Here is a 22,519-nt window from a genome sequence, read left to right as displayed (position 1 = left end):
AAATTCCCAGAAAGGAAACCGGAAATTATAGAGTGTCTCAATCCAAAAGCACTGATAGTTCACCCGGAAGAGGACAGTGCCCCACGTGGCCACACCCCTCCAGGTCAACTATCCCTCTTCTCCTCAGGGTCACTATACCCTGCTGTGTTTTCCACTTCTAAATCTACATTGATGATTCTTTTTGGGTTTATTCCCATTTTTAAATAATCATTTAATAACAACTTCAATGTTATAGTGATTATTTTATTTTGTTGTTGAAATCCTTCCATTTCTAAAAAAAAAAAAAATTTTTTTTTTTGTTTTTTGTTTTTTTGTTTGTTATTCCCAATCATCATACCCCTGAGAAAGACAGAGCCCCCTAGTGGAAGCTCCCTGTCCAAGTCAGCTTTCTACAAATTTACTCTGTTGAATTTCATTCCATAGATGCTGATTTCGAATGATTAGTTTGTAATCATTACAAAATAACTTAAGTGTTGCTTGATTGTTATAAATAACCATTCGAATTCTCTGTTAAGGTACCCCAGGATTATTTGGATTTGATTTTAAGCCAATTTTGAATTAAAAGTTTAAGTGTGTCCAACAGTTAAGGCGAACCGACGAGAGGAAGAGCGCCCCCTAGAGGCTCTATTAAACCACTACAGTGGTCTACCGCACCGCTTCTCCTGTTTCCACCTACATCGAGAAACCGCTAACCTTCTTCTGTTTCACCTTTAACTGACAAGACCATACACCCCTTTAATTCGGTTTTTCCGCTTCAAGGCAAGAATCTCAGCACTTGCAGTGGACTAGAGTGGCCCCGGTTCGACCTCTGTGGGTGAGTCTCCCGACTGACGTTTCCGACACTGACCGTGCGGTGACCCTTGAGTTTCTCTTACCTCTGCCACGGGCGGCGGCACGCAGTGCGTGACCTCAGCAATCCGGTGCTTCGGAGTGTCAGCCATAAAAACCGACGCAAGAGTCAATTGTTGGGACCGCTGCGCAAACACTAGGCAGACCCTGCCATCGTTCTGTGAAGCACCCACCTTTGCATTGCGTTTGGTTGGTTGATATCTCCGGAACTACTAGGATTGTGTTAAAAGTCACCCTGTTTGAGGGGTCGCGTCCGTGAGCAGAGTAACGGAGAATCCAAGGTCACGGCGGCCAGGTGTTCGGGACGCCAGGAAGGTTGACCGCGCTCGGGGAGGGCCGGCCGGGGCGACCTCCGTCCATTTCAGGTAAGACTAAATCATAAAAAAAAAAAAAAAAGAAAACTCTGCCTCCCACTATAAGCCACATAATCTTAAATATCTCCCCCAAGGCACATCCTTTGTGCTATTAGTGTCCAAATTACAGCTCAGATCAAATCACTGATATTTTTGTTTTTGTTTTTGTGTTCAATTTCTGTTTCTTCCTCCCCTTGAAATCCTCGCCTACTCGTGCCTTGCATGTTCTGTGGTAACTTGTTTTTCCAGTGCACCAACGAGACCCCAAAAAGCTAAGTAATAGAGGGACAACTGAACAGTCTCTATTCCGGGTCCTATGCTGACCCGCCTAACTGTCTAAAGTCAGTTAGCCCAAAGTTCTATAGACGGCATACCGTCCTATAGTTTATTAGCTTCACGACACGATTGCATTGGCCCTTCTTGTGTGTGTGTGTGTTGTGTTTTCTCTCGCCTACAGTGAGTCAACATGTCGCGCTCATCCAGCCCTGCGGCTCACTGGAGTAGCCTAGAAGCGTGGCTGTCCGCCATGACTGCGGGCTGTCTATCCAAAGACTTCGGTGACCCAAAACTCCTGACCCAACAGGAACTGGACAACAACGTGGACCAGATCATGTCCCAGGACCCCACGCAGGCCTACAGTTCAAAAGAATGGAGTCGCCTCATCGGGAGTCTCTCTCACTACCTGGTGTCCCAGGCACGTCTGCTGGAGGAGGACAAAGCCCAGCTGGAAAAGGACAAAGCCAAGCTGGAAAAGGACAAAGCCCAGCTGGAAAAGGACAAAGCCAAGCTGGAAAAGGACACCGCTGGACTAAAGACTCAGCTAAAGGAGGCCTGCAAACAAAAGGAGCTGGCACAACAACAACTGGACGAGCTACTTCTGGGAACTGAGGAGGAAACACACCCGGAACTACAACAGGAAGTGGAAAGACTACAACAGGAAGTGGAAGGACTACAACAGGAAGTGGAAAGATTACAGCAGGCCCTGGAGGACCTGCGTCTGGACACGGACAGGACAGTGGAGGCGGAGAAACAGACCACGGCTGCCCTAAATTCCAAGCTGCTACGTGGAGAGGATCTGCTAGCAAGAGCACGCACAGAATTAACGGACAGAGACGCTAGAGTCAAAGTTTGTGAAACATTTTTGCAGAAAGCCCGAGCTGAAATTGACGAGCTCATCCAACAAAGACATGAGCTTAAGGGCGAGCTGGACATGGTCCACTGTGAACTCAAACATGTGTACGACCTACAAGATAAGCGGGAGGGGGAGACACACACCACCCCGTCTCTCCTTACCCGCGAACCTGCACTTCACAGCCAAACTATTAAAGCTAAAGAAGAAGAGGAAAGCCCACGTCCTGACACTATCTCACCTGCTGGCCCCGTCCCGGAAAGACGAGCCACCAGTCACCGCACAGCCTCTAAAGAACTGGACAAGCTGGCAAGAAACATCCCTACATTCAACCCAAATCCAGCAGGTGGCAACGACGTGCACTCTTATTTAACCGATATTGAATTTCACTTGCAAACTGTGGACAATGTCACGACTTGGGACAAGTTATATCTCCTTCGGACCACTTCTGGGCGCATCGTGAGAAGTTTCCTGGATCGCCAGCCAGAATCCGTTAAAACGAACTATCCACAATTACGACAAGCCCTGATCCGTGAATTCTCTGATCCAGACTCGGACCAAGGCATCATTGCGGCAATGGACCTCAAACAAGCTCGTCTGGAAACGCCGCAAGCCTACTACGAACGTCTGCGGCTCGCCTACTTCGGACCGAGGAATGAGGCACACATGGAAGAGGACGTGAGTTTCAAAACGCTTTTTCTGCGGAATCTCCACCCAAGTCAAAGTGCGCACCTGGGCGTTCTAGTCTGTCCACGGACCCTGTCAATTCAACAGTTACGTGACCTGGCCCACAAAGCGTACGTAAAACAAAAGACTGTGTCTGAAAAACCTGTAAAATACCCCACAGTGTGTGCCGTCGCTGCGCCCGGTCCAGAACTTGCCCTGGAGGGTGCACAGCCTGCCAACTACGAACCCGGCAACAAACAGTCCCGACCGTTCCAAGCCGGCAGAGGACAGCGAAACCGGGGGGGTGTCCGCCCAAGGCCGCAAAATGATCGTTTCGGTGGATCCTGGGACCGGCACCGCTTCCCCCACAACCAAAAAGGCGAAGGCAGCTGGGAAGCCGACAGACACCCCAGAAAGGGCCGACCCCGATCTCCCCGAACCGCAAGCCCAGATAAACGGCCAAGGGACCCCTCTCGACATGACAACGGTAAACCCAAAATGGAGCCCACATCCGATAGAAACAGTGCAGCCACGCCCGAAGAAGCAGAACTCATAAGAGCACTGAGAAATCTTGTCCAAAAGAAACCTCACAAGGAAGACAAAGATAAACCAGACACCGCATGACTAGCCCACAGGCCTGAAACCAATGCTCCTCACGCTGACAGCCCACCTGAAACTATTGTTAAACCTCAGACTGCTGAACTCGCTGTCACATCACAAAATGACAGCTCCACTCACTCCCTCAAACTGACAGCCCCGCAAAACACTGCTGTCAAACCAAAGACTATCGAACTCGCTGCTGCATCACCAAATGACAGCTCAACTCACTCCCTCCAGCTGACAACAACACTTCCTGCACAAGACTGCAGCAGCTCTCACAACAAAATGCCAGACAGCGCTGTCCTAGTAATCTGCACCAACAACGAGACACTAGAGACCTACCCCCACTGCTTGTCAATCAACACACAAGAGCCCATGCCACAACTCCTGGGCAACCTCATTGAGAGAGGAGTGGCACGAAAACTGTACTTAACCATCACCTTAGAAAAGGAAATGCAGCTCGAAGCCCTGGTGGACACAGGTTCTGACCTAACGCTAATTTCTGCTCAACTATTTCAAAAACTCAAGTGTGAAGCGCAAAGACAAAACCGAACTCTTAAATTCCACACTTGTGAGCTGAACGTGCAGTCATACAGCCAGAACGACATCCAGCTAAAGAACTTAGCTCCCATTCACCTGGCAATCGGTCCTATGAGCGTAGTCCACCCTGTGTATATTTCCCATGTGAACACTTATCAATTTCTCATAGGCAAGGACCTGCTGGACCGTTTTGAACCCTTGTTGGACTTCAAGCATCTACAAATTTGGGCTCAGGTGCGCGAACCCCTCCCCCTCCAGCCGCACAAATCCATTGAGCCAGAATGCCAAGCCACAAGGATCGTGGAAATTCCCTCAGCCAGACATGAGGATGAAATCCCCACAGCTGTTCAGGGTTCAAGTTCGCTACTCTGCACGTTCAGAACAACGCCAGACTCCGATAATTACTGCCCCCAGGTAAAAACTCCCCTGCAGCTGCAGGACGTAACAGCAACAGACATTATCCTGGCACTATGGGCAGACAACTCAGCTATAAGCTTGTCAATATTCAATGCCATTCTCGAAAAGACTCCAGACCTGCCCTACACCTGTAAACGCACCCGTTTCCCTTTGAACCCAGAACCAACCTCATTGACATCTGCCAAAGGGATCTGTGCCTTGAACTTGACATGGAATCACCGGCACTTGACCCATTACTTCCTGATCCTGGAAGACCCAGCTCACGAAGTCTACATTGGAGCAGACATCTTGATTCGCCTCAAGGCTCATGTGGACATGTTTAATGAGGTTGTATGGGCCCCATTGATTTCACTGCCACCTGTTCCCATCAGTCATGACAATCTACTGTCAGGTCAGACCATCCCTGAAGTCTGCACCCTCATCAACGAACAAGAAACAGTCGTACCTGCTTACACGAAAGGCGTCGCCGTGCGCCTCAACCTGCGACAGGGCCAAACCCTAAACCACACACTGGCTTTCTTCCAACCTTCACCTGAATGTGTAGAACTCGGACTCACCCTCGAAGCCACACCCCTCACTGAAGTGTCATCTCGGGTAGTCTACATTCTGTTCAACAACTGCACCGCAGCTGACATCAACATCCCCAAAGCCTACCGACTGGGATGGCTAGTCAGTAATGACTTTCATGACTTTGAACTGATACTACCCGTAATAGGGCCTATTCCACCTGCACTGATACCTGAGGGACATACTGACAATACATTGTTCACAGCACCCTTCCAATTCATTGCCATCACATCTGTCATGTCGGTAGCCAAACACCGTGTGTGCAGAACAGAGCTGACAGAGGATCAACACCTCACAGTGTACACAGTCTCCAACCAGCCCGTCAGTGAAGCTGACGCACCTGCCGTGCCGGTTGAAACCAACCCGACTGATGACAAACCAACAGAGGAACCATACCAAGGTTTCGAAGTGCAAGTGCAACAAATTCTACAGGATGCTGATGCCCTTCAGGATGATGCAGACCGCCAAAGACTAAAACAAGTCCTATACAAGTTCAAAGAATCATTTGCGAAAGACTCTTTAGACTGTGGTCTGACGGACCTCCACACAGTGCGTATCCCCACGCACCCCGAGGCTCCGCCCACCTTTGTCAAGCAATACAAGATTCCCATCGCCTCACACGAACCGGTGCGGGAAATCATCGAATCAATGCTTGAGAAAAATGTCATTCGAGCCTGCAACAGCACATACTCTGCGCCACTATGGCCTGTTCTCAAGCCTAATGGAAAGTGGAGACCGACCATCGACTATCGCAAATTAAATCAACAGGTGCCATTGTCACGATGGCCCATGACTCAGCTGGAACAGGAAATCCCACAAATCAGAGGAGCCACCATCTTCTCTACACTCGATGTGGCCTCTGGATTCTGGACCATTCCAGTACACCCTGACGACCAACACAAGCTGGCATTCACGTTTGGCAACCGACAGTACACCTTCAACAGGTGTCCGTTCGGATATGCAAACTCACCAGCTGAATTCAACATATTCCTGAACAAAGCATGTCCAGACGCCAGGATGAGAGGTAACCTGATTTACGTCGACGATGTGCTTATGAAAAGCACGACGGTGGCAGACCACCTAAAAGAAATTGACTATGTTTTAAACCAGTTATCTGCTGCCGGCGCCAAAATAGCCCTCCACAAGGGGCAGTGGTGTAAAAGCAAGGTCAATTATGTTGGCTTGCTCATTGGACCCCATGGCATTGAACCACAATCAAACCGTATTCATGCCATCCAAAACATCAAGCCCCCCACTAACGTCTCAGAACTTCGAAGCTTTCTAGGAGTTTGCAACTACTCCCGACAGTTCATCGAAAACTATTCAGACATTGCCAGGCCTTTAACAACTATGTTGAAAAAGGACTGCCCTTTCGTCTGGTCAGATGCTCAAGAACACGCCATGGTAGAACTAAAAATACATTTATGCACAGCTCCATGCCTTGCTTACCCTGATCCACAAAAAGAATTCCACCTGGAAGCTGGGTTTTCAAACCAATGTCTCAGTGCTGGCCTATACCAACAACATGACCAAGACAAGAAGGTAGTCGCATATGCCAGCAAGACACTTCTCCCTCCAGAATGTAAATTCTCAGACTGCGAAAAAGCTTTGCTCTGTACAGTGTGGGCAATTCAGCGCTTCTCCAACTACATTGGTGCACAAAAAGTCATCATAGAAACATGCCACCAGCCCGTCATGTTCCTCAATAGCCAGCGAATCCGCGACGGCGTTGTCACTAATCCACGCATTGCTACATGGCTAATGGCTCTCCAAGGACGAAACGTCGAGGCAAGATATGCACAAAACCACAAATCCGCTCTAGGTAACGGCTTGGCGGCCTGTCAAAACTGCTCTGACAACTCTCCTGCCGCAACGCTGAACACACCTGAGCCCCAAGAACCACCACTGACCTGCCACAGGTACTTTGACAAGAATGCGTGCGAAGGCATGCTCACAGCCTACGTGGACGGATGCTCCTACAACAGCGAGGGCATCCTAAAAGCAGGTGCAGGGGTACTGTGGGTGAACGACCACCCATGCCCACCACAACACTTCAAGCTAGGCCCCAAGTCATCACAGTATGCAGAAATCGCAGCAATTCTCATAACTCTGCAAATCGCAGCATCAAACAACATCAAAGAACTTCTCATCTGCACAGACTCTAACTATGCCAGACTCAGTTTTGTATGCCATCTCCAGACCTGGAAACAGAATGGTTTCAAAACTGCTAACAACAAGCCTGTAAAACACCAACACCTGTTCCAGGAATGTGATAACATCACAACGACACACGTTTCAAACAACGACCTTGCAGAAATGCAAGCCTCAGACACTGCCATAAAGACTATGATTCTCCACCTCAAAGACCCCTCCCCCAACCCAATCGCACCGTCTGACACCACTGATAACTCAGATCTCAGACACTTACACAACAGCAGACACATGCTGCGTGTGCGGGACGACATTTTATGGTTTGTCACCGATGACACCACTTCGCCCAAGCTTGTCGTGCCCCGATGTCAAAGGGGGGAGATGATAAACCACGCCCACAACGCACCTTACGCGGGGCACCACGGTACCAGAGCCACGTATGAGACACTTAGACAAGTGGCATACTGGCCAGGTATGCAGCAGGATGTGGCAGAGTATGTGAGAGAATGCCTGGTCTGTTGCCAGTTTCACCCAACAAACCTGACTCACAGAGCCCCGTTGCAACGCAGAGGAATCACATTTCCCTGGTCAGATCTCCAAATTGATTGGGTGGGACCGCTGCCCAGATCGAGCAGAGGTAACAAATACTTTCTCACGGTGGTGTGTCAGTTTACCAAGTGGGTAGAGTGTTTGCCAGCACCTAACGACACCGCCCAAACAACGGCATATCTCCTGATGAACCACATCTTCTCCCGATTCGGGTTGCCACTGAAAGTCAATTCAGATCGAGGTACCCATTTCACCGCAGAGATCATGCAAAAGATCTGGAGAATTCTAGGGGTACAAGCCAAACTTCACATCAGTCACCATCCGATCTCATCCGGACAGGTAGAAAGGTCTAACCGAACGGTGGTCGCCATGTTGAGAAAATATGTGTCGGCTAACCAGAAAGACTGGGATGTGAAACTTCCCCTGGTGCTGATGGCTATCCGAGCCACACCACAGGAATCCACCAGAGTGGCTCCATTTGAACTCATGACTGGGAGGCAGATGACTCTGCCCTTACACCTGTTGTACCAACCAGGAGACAACAACCTCGTCACCGCCTATACCACGTCCCAATATCTGGACGAGCTCCATAGACACTTGAAAACAACTTTCGCTTTCGCTCAGCAACACCTGAAGACCAGCGCTGAAGGCCAGAAAGCCTTTTACGACAAAAAGGCATCGCACCAAGAACTCAGTGTGGGCGACAAAGTCCTGTACTACAGTTTCGCCTTGCCACCCAAGCAACTGTCAAAAAAGTTTCTGCCTCACTGGACTGGACCACATGAAATTGTGAACAAACTCTCTCCTGTAGCATACCAGATCCAGCTTAAACGGGGACCAAGAGAACCCGTTCTCAAATGGGTCCACCGAAATCAAATTAAAAGATATGTGGCCCGTAGTAGGGACAGACAAGAAGAGGCCAATACGAACTAAACTCAACCGCCGTCCCTACAGGAAAGAAGACTGTCCCATCCCCCGGGACAACCCTCGCTGACCTATGACCAACACGACACTGCTACACGTGTCAACCTGCTCAACCAAAGCATGTGGATTCAAGTCCCACGAGGAGCCATCCTCCACCTAGATGACCTGGCCTTGTACCACCTCCCAAGTGAAGAGTACCAAGCCGAACTAGAAATTCTGTCTTTCTTCAAGAGCCGCAATTTCACTCTAGATCCCGAACTGGAAGATTGGATTGCAAAAAGGGGGGTCACAAGTCATCGACATAGCTCCCCTGGACTCAGCCCTTCAAGCATTGTCTCGACTACCCATCCCGAACACTTCACCTGTGGTGCAAACATGGACAGCAGCTGATACCGCACTATGCATTACCAGCATCCTCGGACACGCCCTAGCTTTGGGTTTGGCCTATATCCTGTACAGAAGGATCAACGCAATTCGAACCTCCACAGCCAAGCTCACAGAGGCAGTCTCCGTCGGCTTCAGGAGAAACCTCCGGAAGGATGACTCCCCACTAGAGCAAGCTGAAGACCTCATCGAGCTCACGCTGCAGTCCTAAGCAACACCCGTGTGCAGCCTCCGCCCATCCATGCACCTGCCATCTGACCGTTGTTACCGTGATGACTCGACTAGGCCCATACACGCCCGGTCGACTCATCAAAAGGGGGAATGTAACGGAGAGCAGATCACCAGTTGCATGGTGATTAAATCAAATTAATTAATGCAGTCTAAATCTACAAAACCCCTGTCTCGCTCTGACTCAAGCTATTCTCACATTCCAAAGCACTCTCATTTACGACACCTCTGCTGTTTTGAGATTGCTCTGCGCAAGACGTGCAGCCCAAACGGCGCCGAAAAATGGTGTAAATCATTGACTATCTCTCACTCTACATGATCTCTTACGTCTAAACCAACAGAGACCGTCTGTTTATGGCCGGGAGAGCCTCACGCTGACCAATGAGAGCGATCCCGAAAGCACTCCCCCCTAGGGAGTCCCTCGGACACTGATTTACACATAGACACTAATTAACTCTTCACAACAATAAAACAGTGTTGTAGAGACCAGATGCCCGAAACATGTGGTCTGTGCCTAATACATCAATCCAAAGAGCCAAACGCACGCACACACATAAGCCTCACCCGCAGCGACGGGGACAAGAGTTCAGCGGACGGGTATGAACTTTCAAGACGCACTCACATACACACACACAGAAACACACGCAGATCCCACCACGTGGGACCAAAATCCTTGTATGAAATATTTTAAATGTATTTTCTTGATGTGTGTCTGATCCCCTGTCCCAAATATTATGCCTATGTAGTTTGTTGGCCTGTAATCACTCTGTGGTGTCCACAATTACAAGAAATGATGTACCTCCTTGATTTTAGATATTAGAACTGTCATTCGCGGTATTGCCGTGCTCCACGAACCCCAGCGATGCTGAATCTTTAACACAAAATATCAGAGAATGCATTGTTTTATTAAATACCAGTGTTATTAAGTTATGGACGAATTCATCGTTTCAAAACCCCGCGGAAAAGGAGGCGTATAGACCTCAAAACGTCAGGAGGTGGGCCCATACGTTGTTAAAGACGATTGGCCCACGTACGTGAGGGAGGCGTGAGTTTAGCCCTTTAAAATTGCGCGCCCCTTTCCTCTCATTGCAGTCCGCCAGAGAGAAAGAAGACACGCCTCCTTCCCTCAAGGAAGCTCCGCTCGCTTTTATTTTCCTTTTATTTCCAAGTCTTTTCTTAGAACTACCATTACTTCAGTATAGTCTTCTGAAACCAACCCACAAAACCAACTTAAGGCTAAAGATAATCTTTGCTGAGTCTTCGCTCGCTTCAAGTCGCCATAGCAACCAGAACGCTGTGACCACGTGATCCAGGTGTCTTTATCCAACACAGACGAACGCACCCACGGAAGGCCGATCTTTCAAACAGAGTAACGTAGATCTTTTAAATTTGCAATCTGAAGGAAATGCTGTTTAAAGTTGTCTAAATATTACTGAGAAACGTTAGGGTTTTGTGGTGAATGACTAAACTGTTTCTATCTCTCTCTCTAAATTCTCTTTCACACACACAAACATACACGTTCACACACACACACACACACATACTCTCACCCACGTGTGCCGAGATAAACACACTACCACGTGCTCACGGAGCGACACACCCACCTTACAAACGCTACCATCTCCACATTTCACACACACACCTAAAATCATTCGTATCTCAACTATTAGTTTCCTCTCGCTGAGTTTCTCTCTCTCTCTCTCTCCCTCTCCCAATCTCTCTCTAAAACCTTTTTATTTTGTTGTATCTCTGTATTACGATCGTTATATTGCCTGTTTTGTTTATGCATTTTTACTCCTGCGTGATTTAAAATAATTGTGTAATCGCTAGCCTGTTTAAATAAACTTTGTTAAATCATCTGAATTAAGTTTGCCTGCTTTGTTTCAAATTCTGAGTCCCTGATGAGTGCAGATTGTACCTTATAAGCTCTACGATTGGTTTTATTCTTAAAAGAAACCTAAAATTGTCTAAAACACGGAGATAATTATCTTCTTTGTGGCCACAAGAAGGTGTTATCTATCAGTGTTAAAGACGCCCGATCTCTGTTCATAAATTATACATTCTGTCCGCTGGACGGCCAGTCTGCATGGTAAATGAACATTCGTCAACTTCTACCTCAAATTCCCCCAAATTGAGTAAATGCTACCCGTCTCTATCAGTGATTATTACAAGTAATTGTGTAATCGCTGATACAAGCCGAGGTCTTGACCTATTCCCTAATTTGAATAAATTAATTTATGGAAGCAACAGATGCATATTCACATTGATGAATATTACCGCTAATTTGAGCTAATTAATTCCCCAACACAAAGTCATTGTTGTTACAACGCAGTTCTATCAACACTGCATTGGCTCCCTATTAAACATCGTATAAATTTAAAAATATTGTTGATTACTTACAAAGCACTAAATGGTTTAGCTCCGCACTACTTGAGCGAGCTCTTAACGCATTATAGTTCTTCACGTCTATTGCGATCTCAAAATTCTGGCCAGTTGATAATACCTAGAATATAAAAATCAACTGCTGGCGGTAGATACTTTTCCTATTCAGCACCAAAACCTTGGAACAGTCTTCCTAACATTGTCCGGGAAGCAGACACACTCTGTCAGTTTAAAGCAAGACTAAAAACACATCTCTTTGACCTAGCATACACATAACACATTATAGACTTTTATAATTCAGTGTTAGGCTGCATAGATTAGGTCAGCCGGAACCGGGAACACTTCCCATAAATCCTGATGTACTCGTTACATCATAAGAAGAATGGCGTCTATTAGTGGTGCAACGGATCATCATTGATCCGTGATCCGTTCGGATCAATATCTTCGGTTCGGCACTCACGTGATCCGCGGATTGATTGATGAAAAAAAAGTTGTGCGCATGTTCAGTCCACACACAGCGTGGTCATGGCGAGCGTTATGAACCGCAGAGAGCATGACGCCTCATTCGCGCCGCAAAACCTCCAGACGTGCGTAAACGCGTCTTTACATTGACTTCACATTGAAATCACTCGCGCCAGACGCTCTATTCGCGTTTGGTGTGAACGCAGCATGGGTGACGGCGAGAGAGAGAGAGAAAGAGTGCCTGCGAGTGCGAGCGAGCAAGGTAATACGTTGTCAAATATGTTTAAACTTAAATGAACTACATATACAAGTAGTTATGTCTCTTTGTATTAATTTGTCCTGTTATTGACATAGGCCTAATGCGCGTCATTGACAAAATGCGCAACCAGATGTTCGAATAATTCGAATATGTGTTTTTTAGAGGGAATATTCGAACGTCATTTTTGAGCAATTTTGACAGCCCTATATGACAGTGGAAACACAAAGCATTGGTCCATGTTTAAAGGAAGGAGATGCCTTTTTATGTTGCACTTTAAGTTGTTTTTCATTAATTATGTTAAAAAGAAGATATGCCTTGTGCACTTTAAGTTGATTTTATATATTTTAATTTAATAATTTAAAAGTGTTAATAAAAAAATTTAATAAAATTTTGCTGATCCGAAAAATGATCCGATCCGTGACTCTGATCCGAGAAATGATCCGAACCGTGAGTTTTTTGATCCGTTGCACCCCTAGCGTCTATGCTAATATTAGTCTCTCTGTTTATCCCAAGGTTTACCGCAGTCCGCCGGATCCAGGCTGTATCCAGATCTGATGAAGGATCTGCACCTGGATGCGAATCAATCAAAGTGAATCAATCAAACTAATTTTAGCTGGACAATAACTTTATTCTAGAGCTGCTATAAAGCCAAAACAATCTCTGTTACTTTAATTTCCTATTATCAATGTAAAGCAGCTTTGGAACAATCTACATTGTTAAAAGTGCTATATAAATGAAGATGACTTGACTTGACTTGACATAAAATATTAAGAGAAGTGATTTACCAGCTCTAACAGAATCATCTGAATTCTGACTCAACACTAGGTATGCAAGTAATGATTACATCACTCAAGTATAAATTACTATAAACAAAAACAGCACAATTTAAGTGTTAACTTATAAGAAGTAGAATATACATATATAGAAAATACTTTATTCACTAAATATTATAATCCCTTGCAATTATTTGCATTACAGTGCAGTACCAGGTGTTAAAGGAATAGTTCACCCAAAAATGAAAATTAGCCCATGATTTACTCACCCTCAAGTCATCCTAGGTGTATATGACATTCTACTTTCAGACGAATACAATCGGAATTATATATTTAAAAAAATGTCCTGGCTCTTCCAAGCTTTATAATGACAGTGAATGGCTGTATAGTTTTCAAGTCTATCAAAGTGCAACCATCCATGATAAAAGTGCTCCACACAGCTCTGGGGGGTTAATAAAGGCCTTCTGGAGTAAAGTGATGTGTTCGTGTAAGAAAAATATCCTTATTTAAAACTGTATCGACTAAAATAACTAGCTTCCGACCTTTATTAACCCCCCAGAGCCGTGTGGAGCAGTTATTTTACAAGAAAAGATATTTGCCAATGACCCTCAGGATCTGTAGCTCTTATTCTGATATGTAATGTTAGATCTTTCCTTTTCTGTATTGAATGTCATTTCAATATTACTCGATGAAAAACAATAAAATAGCACAATGACAGGATTGATATGGTATACTGAAGGGTTACAAATTTAAGAATCTATTTCAGATAGACTTATTGACTGTCACAGCCTTTGTTTGGGGGACATTCAGTATACTCACAGCCTTAAATGTTATACTGCAGAACATTACAATCAGACACCATCCTCTGTTACTGTATGATGTCTATTATGACTGATGTTTCACTGGAGAATGGAAATGTGGCAATTCATAATTGCATTATTTTGGGAATTTTCTGTCATCTGCTAACTTATTCACAGCACCTACAGGGACAGGATAGGACACACGGACAAGTAAGGTGCCCTGGGAAGAACTGCACGCAACAGGCTTCGGGGGTGAACCCAGGGTGAAGACACTACTTCATAGGCCTTTCCCCATTTAGTCCATCCTTACCTCACTGGTCCATAGGTGTCGAATCAATTAAGAAATAGGGAAAGAATGAAACAACAGGAGACTCTAAAAAACATACAACCCTAGTGTTTGAAGAAATACTGCTCTGTTTTCTGTTTTCTTTCTTCCTCTGTACAGATACCACTTGATGGCTGTTTCTGAGATCCATATGCAACGACCGTCTCACCTGCATATGAAGCCACAACCTCAAGAAGACAACTAGACCCACTGCTGAATGAACTATCCCAAAAGAAAAAGAAAAAAAATACACAACGCAGAGACTTCACGGACACTAATTGCATGTTTTGTTTCTGTGTCAGCATGCAATTACAGATGAACAACACAGATCATGCTTGTGCCTGTAACTTTTTCAAGTTACAAGAATGGACTTTTAAGTGTCTAAATTTGTATTTTGTGAGAGTTTTTAAGAACTCTCAAAGAGGGGACTGAAGGGTTATTTCAGATATGCTTCCTTACATAACATCACGGTGAAGAATACTGATTTTAGCTTCTAAGGTTAAGATGTCAGCAAAGTTGCAATCTCTATTGTGTTTTAAATTAGTCAGATCACTGAGATTCTCACCTTTCGGAGGCCAGACATTGAATCGTTAGGTTGATTGGATTAGCTGTAGGGGAGACTTTCACCTTTGTCTTTAATGGCTCTGGGATGGCCCTTGGAACCGGAGTTCCTGGCCAGTATCAGCATTTGAATAGGTATGCTGATTAAATTGAGACTGCCGGTCTGAGGCGGGTTCCTTAACCTGTATACTCATTTACATGCTTTGTTTGAATTTGTCTCCACCTTCAAAAGTCCCTTCTCCTAAAATGCCTATAAGACACCATGTAAATTTATGTACGTTAGATTTTGTTGGACGAACCGCAGCCGCGCTCAAATAAAGAAACTCTTCTGTTTGAACGTGATCCCAACGTCTCCTGGTCTGCTTTGAAGAAAGAAAAAACTTTCCAACAATACCCACGTTGTAACAAATAAATAAAAGTTCTTTGAATTTTTCACAAAAGTTATCTTGCACTTTTGCCTCCAGCATCGTCCTGTCAGTCATCACACCTCACTCTAGTCATGTGACTCCTGTGGCTCAACTTACCTCAGTATCTCCAATTTACACTTTATATTCTTCAGTCCAGTGCAGAGCAGCTTCACTCCTGAATCTTGCAGATTGTTATTGTTCATGTTCAGCTCTTTCAGATTGGTATCTGATCCAAGAACTGCAGCCAGAGCTGGACAGCTTTTGTCTGTTAAGTTACAATCATTTAACCTACAATAAGTCACAACACAGAATTAGATGGAACACATACAATACATTTTCTATATACACATATTAAATACGTTTTCCATTTATTTTTTACATAAACAGCATATACAGCAAAGAGGCTGAGTTAAACTAACATTAATCTTCAAAAACTACTATATCCTGTACATTAGTGCTTATTATTCAGTGACAAATTTCCTAGATAAAATGACGCATGTTTAAAAAAAAAAAAAAATTTGTGTAAAGCTTTTATATCTAGTATTTATGTCACCTGATGGAGTTTAGGTTCTTGCCACTGTTGCCTCTGTCTTGCTTAGTTGGGGACACTTAATTTTCAACAATATTATTGACTTGACTGCACCGACACCATTATATGAGACAGTTCACACTTTTATGGCAAGTTAAAAGCCTTTCACTATAATTCTAAAAATGCCTCCATTCACATGTACATGTCTTTTTGACATAAAATCTTTAATGATTTAAGTAAAGCTAAGATTACTTAAACCTAAGAACCTAAGAAATTGTATTTGTTTTTAATATTTCAAGATTAAGGTCAACCGATGGCTGATGCCGATATCTTAGAGAGCAGGGTGGCCAATGGGTGATATATCATTAATTTAAAGATAGTAAAAAAGCATCCATAACAATTGCTGAAATGAAATTTATAGTTATTTTACTTGATTACTAAATTAGAAAAAATATATTAAAAAAATTATATGAAAAAAGAGATTTTGAACGATAAAAAATTTTACATTATTTTTGTAGAAAAAACTTCTTAAAATGTGTACATCAAATATGATATAACATGTTTATTTGTAAATCTCTCGATCTACATATTGCATTACATTATTATTACATTAAACTACACAATTACTCATAGAAATAAGCATTTAAAATATCAAATTACTGGGCGATACAGAGGGACAACTAATATATGATGTGGTAATATACATGAACTTTATTTAAGTAGCCTGTTTTCTAAAAATCGTAGGTTGTATTATAAAAATCTCAATGTTTTATACTATAACCTTTCAGAATTTCATCTTACTTTTTGGCAATATAAATAACATCTGTACCAAATTGCATTCTTTCCCCCCAGTTTGGGTATATGAATAAAATATGTCTTTATTAGAGTAAGAGCTAATATATATAATTCTATATAAGTCATACAAGTCTGGTGTATCATATGATACAGAACAAACATGCAAACATTTTTACATGGTATTTTATATTTCGTCTTAAGGTTTGATAAACACCACACACACACACACACACACACACACACACACACACACACACACACACACACACACACACACACACACACAAAACTATTTCATATGTCAGGCTTTACAGGTATAGGTTCATGTTTATGATAGGGAATCACTATAGAGTAATGTAGATAAATGCATTTTTCAGATGAGAGCTAAACATGACAAAATATATTAAAAGACTTACAGGGCTCTTTTGGAGGTTTTGATGACTGCCGATAATCTAATGAGACACTCGTCTGATTTCTTGAATTTCTGAAGCTCAAACTCCTCCAGCTCTTCCTCTGATGTCAACAACACAAAGGCTAAAGCAGACCACTGGGCAGGTGAAAGGTCACCAGATGAGAGACTTCCTTTGCTAAGGTGGGTCTGAATCTCTTTCACCAGAGTTTGGTCGTTCAGTTCATTCAGACAGTAGAACAGATTGATGGATCTCTCTGCAGGAAGATTATCTTCTAATTTCTGCTTGATGTACTGAACTATTTCCTTGTTGCTCTGGTCATTGCCGTCTTGCTGTGTCAACAGACCTCGTAAGAGTCGTCTATTGGACTGGAGTGACAGACCGAGGAGGAAGCGAAGGAAAAGGTCCAGGTGTCCATTGTCACTCTCGAGCGCCTTGTCCACTGCAGTCTTGAGAAAATCAATCATGGTTTCATTTGTGTTTTCCTGTTCTGTAGACTCATGATCAAACACACTTGTCTTGTTGATGTCTAGAAACAGATGTGCATAAAGGGCTGCAATAAACTCTTGAATGCTCAAGTGAACAAAGCAGTACATGGTACCAAGAACGATCCCTGTTTCCTCCTTAAAGATCTGGGTACACATGCCTGAGTACACTGATGCCTTATAGACGTCAATACCACAGGCTTCCAGGTCTGTGTCATAGAAGATCAGGTTGTTTCTTTCCAGCTGATGAAATGCCAGTTTCCCCAGTGAAAGGATGGTGTCTTTATCCCAGGAAACATCTGGTGTGTATTCTCCATCATACTTTCTGCGGCTCTGCTGGATCTGAAAGCGGAGAAAGTGTGTGTACATTTGTGTCAGAGTCTTGGGAGTGTCTTCAGTGTTTGATTCCTGCAGTGTTTTAGAGATCTCATCAGCCTGAGTGTTTTTCACATCATTATTTCTTTTCTCCTCCAGAATGTTCTGGAGAACAGTGGCTGAAATCCAGCAGAAGACTGGGATGTGGCACATGATAAAGAGACTCTTTGATTGTTTAACATGATCTATGATTGTGTTGGCTTGAATATCATCCGTGAATCTTTTTTTGAAGTACTCTTGCTTTTGTGCGTCACTGAATCCTCGTATCTCTGTCAGCCGGTCGATACAGTCAGGAGGAATCTTACTGGCAGCTGCTGGTCTGGTGGTGATCCAGATGAGAGCAGAAGGAAGCAGATTTCCCTTCATGAGGTTCGTTAGGAGAACATCCAGAGAGGCTGGTGACGATACATCACGCCATGTCTCATTACAGTTAAACTTCAGAGGAAGGCGACATTCGTCCAGTCCATCAAGGATGAACAGAACTTTGAATTGATTCCTTCTTGTAAGGTTCAGTCCTTTTGTCTCTGGGAAAAATTTTGTTATAAGGTCCATCAAACTTAGTTTTTCTTTCTCCTTTAAGTTCATCTCTCTGAATGGAAGAGGAAATATGAAGCTAATATCTTGATTTTCTTTTCCTTCAGCCCAGTCCAGAACAAACTTTTGCACAGAGACTGATTTCCCAATGCCACCGACTCCTTTTGTCAGTACAGTTCGGATCTCATTGTCTTTGTCAGGTGCTTCAAACAAATTTGTGCAATCAACCTGTATCTCTTGTGCTTCATGACGCCTGGAAGCAACTTCAATCTGTCTCACCTCATGTTCAGTATTGACCTGTTCACTGCCACCCTGAGTGATATAGAGATCTGTGTAGATGTTATTCAGAAGTGTGGAGTCACCTTGCTTCGCAATTCCTTCAAACACACATTGATACTTCTTCTTTAGGCCACATTTCAGCTGATGAATGAAGAACAGCTCATCTAAACACAGGAACAGGCAATAGATAGTTTTAGTCTTTATTTTCTCTCCTACATTTATAAGAGACAATCTGACAGATGATCATGAGTCTCTTACCTTCTAGAGCATCAGCAGCTTCATCTTGCTTCATCTCTCTCAGGTAATGTAGTGTGAGATCAAGAGCTGCTGATTTGATACTGGATCTGTTCTCATTAAAGTTCTTCACAAAGTGTTGTGTGTTCTCTTTTTGTAATATTTTCTTTAACTTCTCCAGCTCATTCTTCAGAAATGTGATTATTTTGCTCTCAAGATCCTACAAACAAAAGTAAGAGAAAATACAGAATTGTCACAATTATAAGGAAAAAGGATCCAAAAGCAGAAGTTCACAGGCTTTAACAATCTTTAATGAATAAGGTAAACAAGGCAGTCTGTCGTTGAAGCACACAGAGCTGGAGAAAACATAAACAGTCAAATAACTTCTGTCTCGATGAAGACTTAGATCTGGACCCGTAGAGATGGCAGACACTGATTAGGTGGTCTCTCAGCCAGGGAACGCAGATGTACTCATGCAGCAGAAGCAGGGCTCAGAGAACACTTAGATGCAGGCTGTACCGGACAGACAAGACAAGTTGACACAGACTGTACCGGACAGACGAGACAAGGTGAGTTCTTCCAAATATCTTATAAACAAGAAGAGAGCAACAGTTGAAACGCATGACATGAAACAATAATCCGTCAAATGACTGCTTGAACCGACACTAGATAAAGAGTGAACATTAAGGAGAAAGTGGGAACAGGTGTCATCGCAAAGCAGCGCGAACGCTGATTGCGATGACTAACAGGTGCAGGTAAACAGAGAGACCAGCAAACTAGAGAGAGAGAGAGAGAGAGAGAGAGAGAAAATCTCAGATGAACATACGAAGAGGTGCGTGTGTGTGCAAGTGTGCGTGCGCGTATTTGTGTGTGAAAGGATAGAGAGAAAGGGAGAAGATAACCAGACTCATGACACAGAATAACACAATTTAAGCCAAATTGTACATCTTCATTTGGTCAACACTATTTATTCAATAATTATAATACATGTGCATAAAAAAATCCAGTAAAAAGTCTAACATGCTAACCAAGTTGTGCTAAAATGTGTTTAAAAGGAAAAATAAGAGATTCAACAAAGTGATTCTTTGTTCAATAACATATTTGTTAGCTAGAAATATTAAACATTTATAAAAAAATGTGTTTTCCTACCTGGAAGATCCCTAGAATATTGTCTTTGAAATTCTCATGGTTCCTGTGAGTCTGAACGTCTGAGTCTAATGTCTCATATTGAAGCCTGTAATCAAATTAGTAAAATAAAATACTAACTGATATTTTACAGAAAGAGAAATAAGCATTAGCTGTGAATACTCTGACAAATATTTGATCTAAACATGTTTCATGATTGGTATTCACAGATACAACTTTTAAACACAGTCAACGTGTGACAGAAAATTAGTAACACAAAATACCTTTTATTAGATGATGGTGTTTTCTCACTGAAGTTTGGTGGATAATCTTTAGACTGATCACTCTTCAGAGACACAGAGCTGGACACATGTGAGCCTGATCTTACACTGATGACACAAAGAACAGAGAGAAAACACTTTACTACAAGAGATACTTAGTCTCATTTGAAAAGGTTTAATGTTGCAAATAGTAATTAAATGCAGTATAGCTGTGTGTTTGTTCATTTATGACCATGGTTGGATGGATGGACATGTTTAGTTGCATGATCTATTTTCCATAGTGAATTTATGCCTCCTTGTGGCTGCCTGTGTAATTGTGTTACTGGAATGAGTTTCATAAATCCCCTTACACAGTCAAGTTCAATAACATACACCACTGTGGAGAAATAATACAACCCTATAATGTGATGAAAACACACAAAATACCTTTTATTAGATGATGGTGTTTTCTCACTGAAGTTTGGTGGATAATCTTTAGACTGATCACTCTTCAGAGACACAGAGCTGGACACATGTGAGCCTGATCTTACACTGATGACACAAAGAACAGAGAGAAAACACTTTAGTAAAGGAGGATAAACTGTGTCTGAAACACATCTGTGTCTTTATCTAATCATCCACAGAAATACACACACTCACACAATCAACAGTTTTATAGTTAACAATCATTTTATTTACTGGCTCACATTAGTTTAACAATTTCTTTAATATACATGAGTGAGATTAAATATGTTGAGGATTTAAAAGATACTTGACCAAAATTTTAAGAATTTAATTTTAAATTAATATGTTTAATTTAATTAAAAAAAAATTTTTTAAAGTTTAAAATTGAAGTTGTGCAAAGCATTTGCAAATATAAAACAATGCTTAAAGTTTTGTTATTGACAGGGAAACACAAAGTCCAGTGGAGTTGAAACTGATGAAAACAGACGCAGTCTTACCTGTGTTTCTCTGAGAGACTCATCTGAGAGAGAGAGTCCTTTCCTCTTTCCTCTGACATACTGCAGCTAAACTGACACTGAAAACTGATCAGCACTGCTTTCTGAAAACACTCAATCCTTCAGCATCACCTGGAAATGACACCATTTTACACAGATGAAGAACATCTTATTTAAGACAATAATGAAGAATGCTGAGTTATCATCAACAACAGTAACAGCAGAAACAATGTATAAAATAAAGTGAGTTACAGACAAATATATTGACATAACTGAATGGTCTTAATCATTTCTAATTGTTTAATGAGTTTAACCGACAAATATGAATTCATTGGGGAACAGAAATTTGCATTGTGCTGGGAAAACTGAACCCAATTTGTTATATTCTCTATTACAGTATAATATCATTTTACAATCATATTTACCCAATCTTTATTAATTGTTGAATCGTTTGTCATTTAATCATTACTTCAAGTTCACAATGATGGTTGATTTCATTACTTTCAAATGATCCCAAAATAACTGATTAAATAAAAGAAACCAGAATTATAATAGACATACTGTATAACTACTAATCATAATTGCTATATGAACTGAAATAATAATATCAGATTGTTGTTCATTGACATCAGGCTTCATCTCTGTCTACTGTAAATGTCTGGTTCAAAAATACTTTCGATTTCACATCACAAAAACAACAGCCTAAAACGGAAGAGGAAATAGGAGAAAACTTTAAAAAAAACATATTTGTTTTCAATAACCCTTTATCAATAAAACCTTTTGTATTTTAACTTCAAAAGATTGTAGTCAGTCCGCTTGTTGTCAGTCCGCGCGCGTCGTTCTCAGAATCTCTTGCTGGTCTCGATGGATTGTGGATTAAACACAGAAATGGCCGCGAGTGTTATTAGATTTGGTACGCATTGTGCTAAACTGACATTACTTTCGTTTTCCTCTTCTTCGTGTGTTTTACAGGAGGGTTTGGAGCTGAACAGTTGCACACCGACACCTACTGCACTGGAGCGGGATATTCTACCACATATATCTCTAAATCCTGTTTAAAACCTCTTAAATAGACATTTCAACAGTGCATCTGTTATATTCCCTGTTTCTGGACTATTATCTAAGATGCTGGATATTGTAAATGACTGACATCCTGAGGTTTGTATTTATTATACATTCAATCATTTTGTTTTGTATTAGGACACAAA

General features: G+C 42.7%; 1 protein-coding gene across 5 annotated transcripts in view; it reads right to left on the bottom strand.

The window, feature by feature from the left end:
- The window catches only part of LOC309501909 (NACHT, LRR and PYD domains-containing protein 3-like), a gene marked incomplete at its 3' end in the record, with an annotated part of 371,524 nt that overhangs the window by 57,464 nt on the left and 291,541 nt on the right, over window positions 1-22,519 (bottom strand). Inside the window, exons 1-9 of one of the 5 annotated variants that reach the window (XM_082174168.1) lie at window positions 22,089-22,228; window positions 21,737-21,833; window positions 21,315-21,443; window positions 20,800-20,904; window positions 20,377-20,481; window positions 20,117-20,201; window positions 18,992-19,187; window positions 17,067-18,897; window positions 15,444-15,614 (exon numbers count right to left, since the gene is read on the bottom strand). The exons of 1 other annotated variant lie outside the window; for it this stretch is intronic. In XM_082174168.1, the coding sequence (XP_082030294.1) occupies window positions 15,444-15,614; window positions 17,067-18,897; window positions 18,992-19,187; window positions 20,117-20,201; window positions 20,377-20,481; window positions 20,800-20,904; window positions 21,315-21,373 (2,552 nt within the window). In that variant the 5' untranslated portion in view covers window positions 21,374-21,443; window positions 21,737-21,833; window positions 22,089-22,228. Of the gene's footprint in view, window positions 1-15,443; window positions 15,615-17,066; window positions 18,898-18,991; window positions 19,188-20,116; window positions 20,202-20,376; window positions 20,482-20,799; window positions 20,905-21,314; window positions 21,444-21,736; window positions 22,244-22,519 lie in introns of those variants that run through there. 3 more of the 5 variants (XM_082174166.1, XM_082174167.1, XM_082174169.1) reach the window with 3 other exon arrangements.

This window comes from Leuciscus leuciscus (assembly GCF_965113295.1).
Source record: "Leuciscus leuciscus genome assembly, chromosome: 6".
Classification (NCBI taxonomy): domain Eukaryota; kingdom Metazoa; phylum Chordata; class Actinopteri; order Cypriniformes; family Leuciscidae; genus Leuciscus; species Leuciscus leuciscus.
The sequence above is the reverse complement of the archived record's forward strand: the minus strand, read 5'-3'. Positions and strand labels throughout refer to the sequence as shown.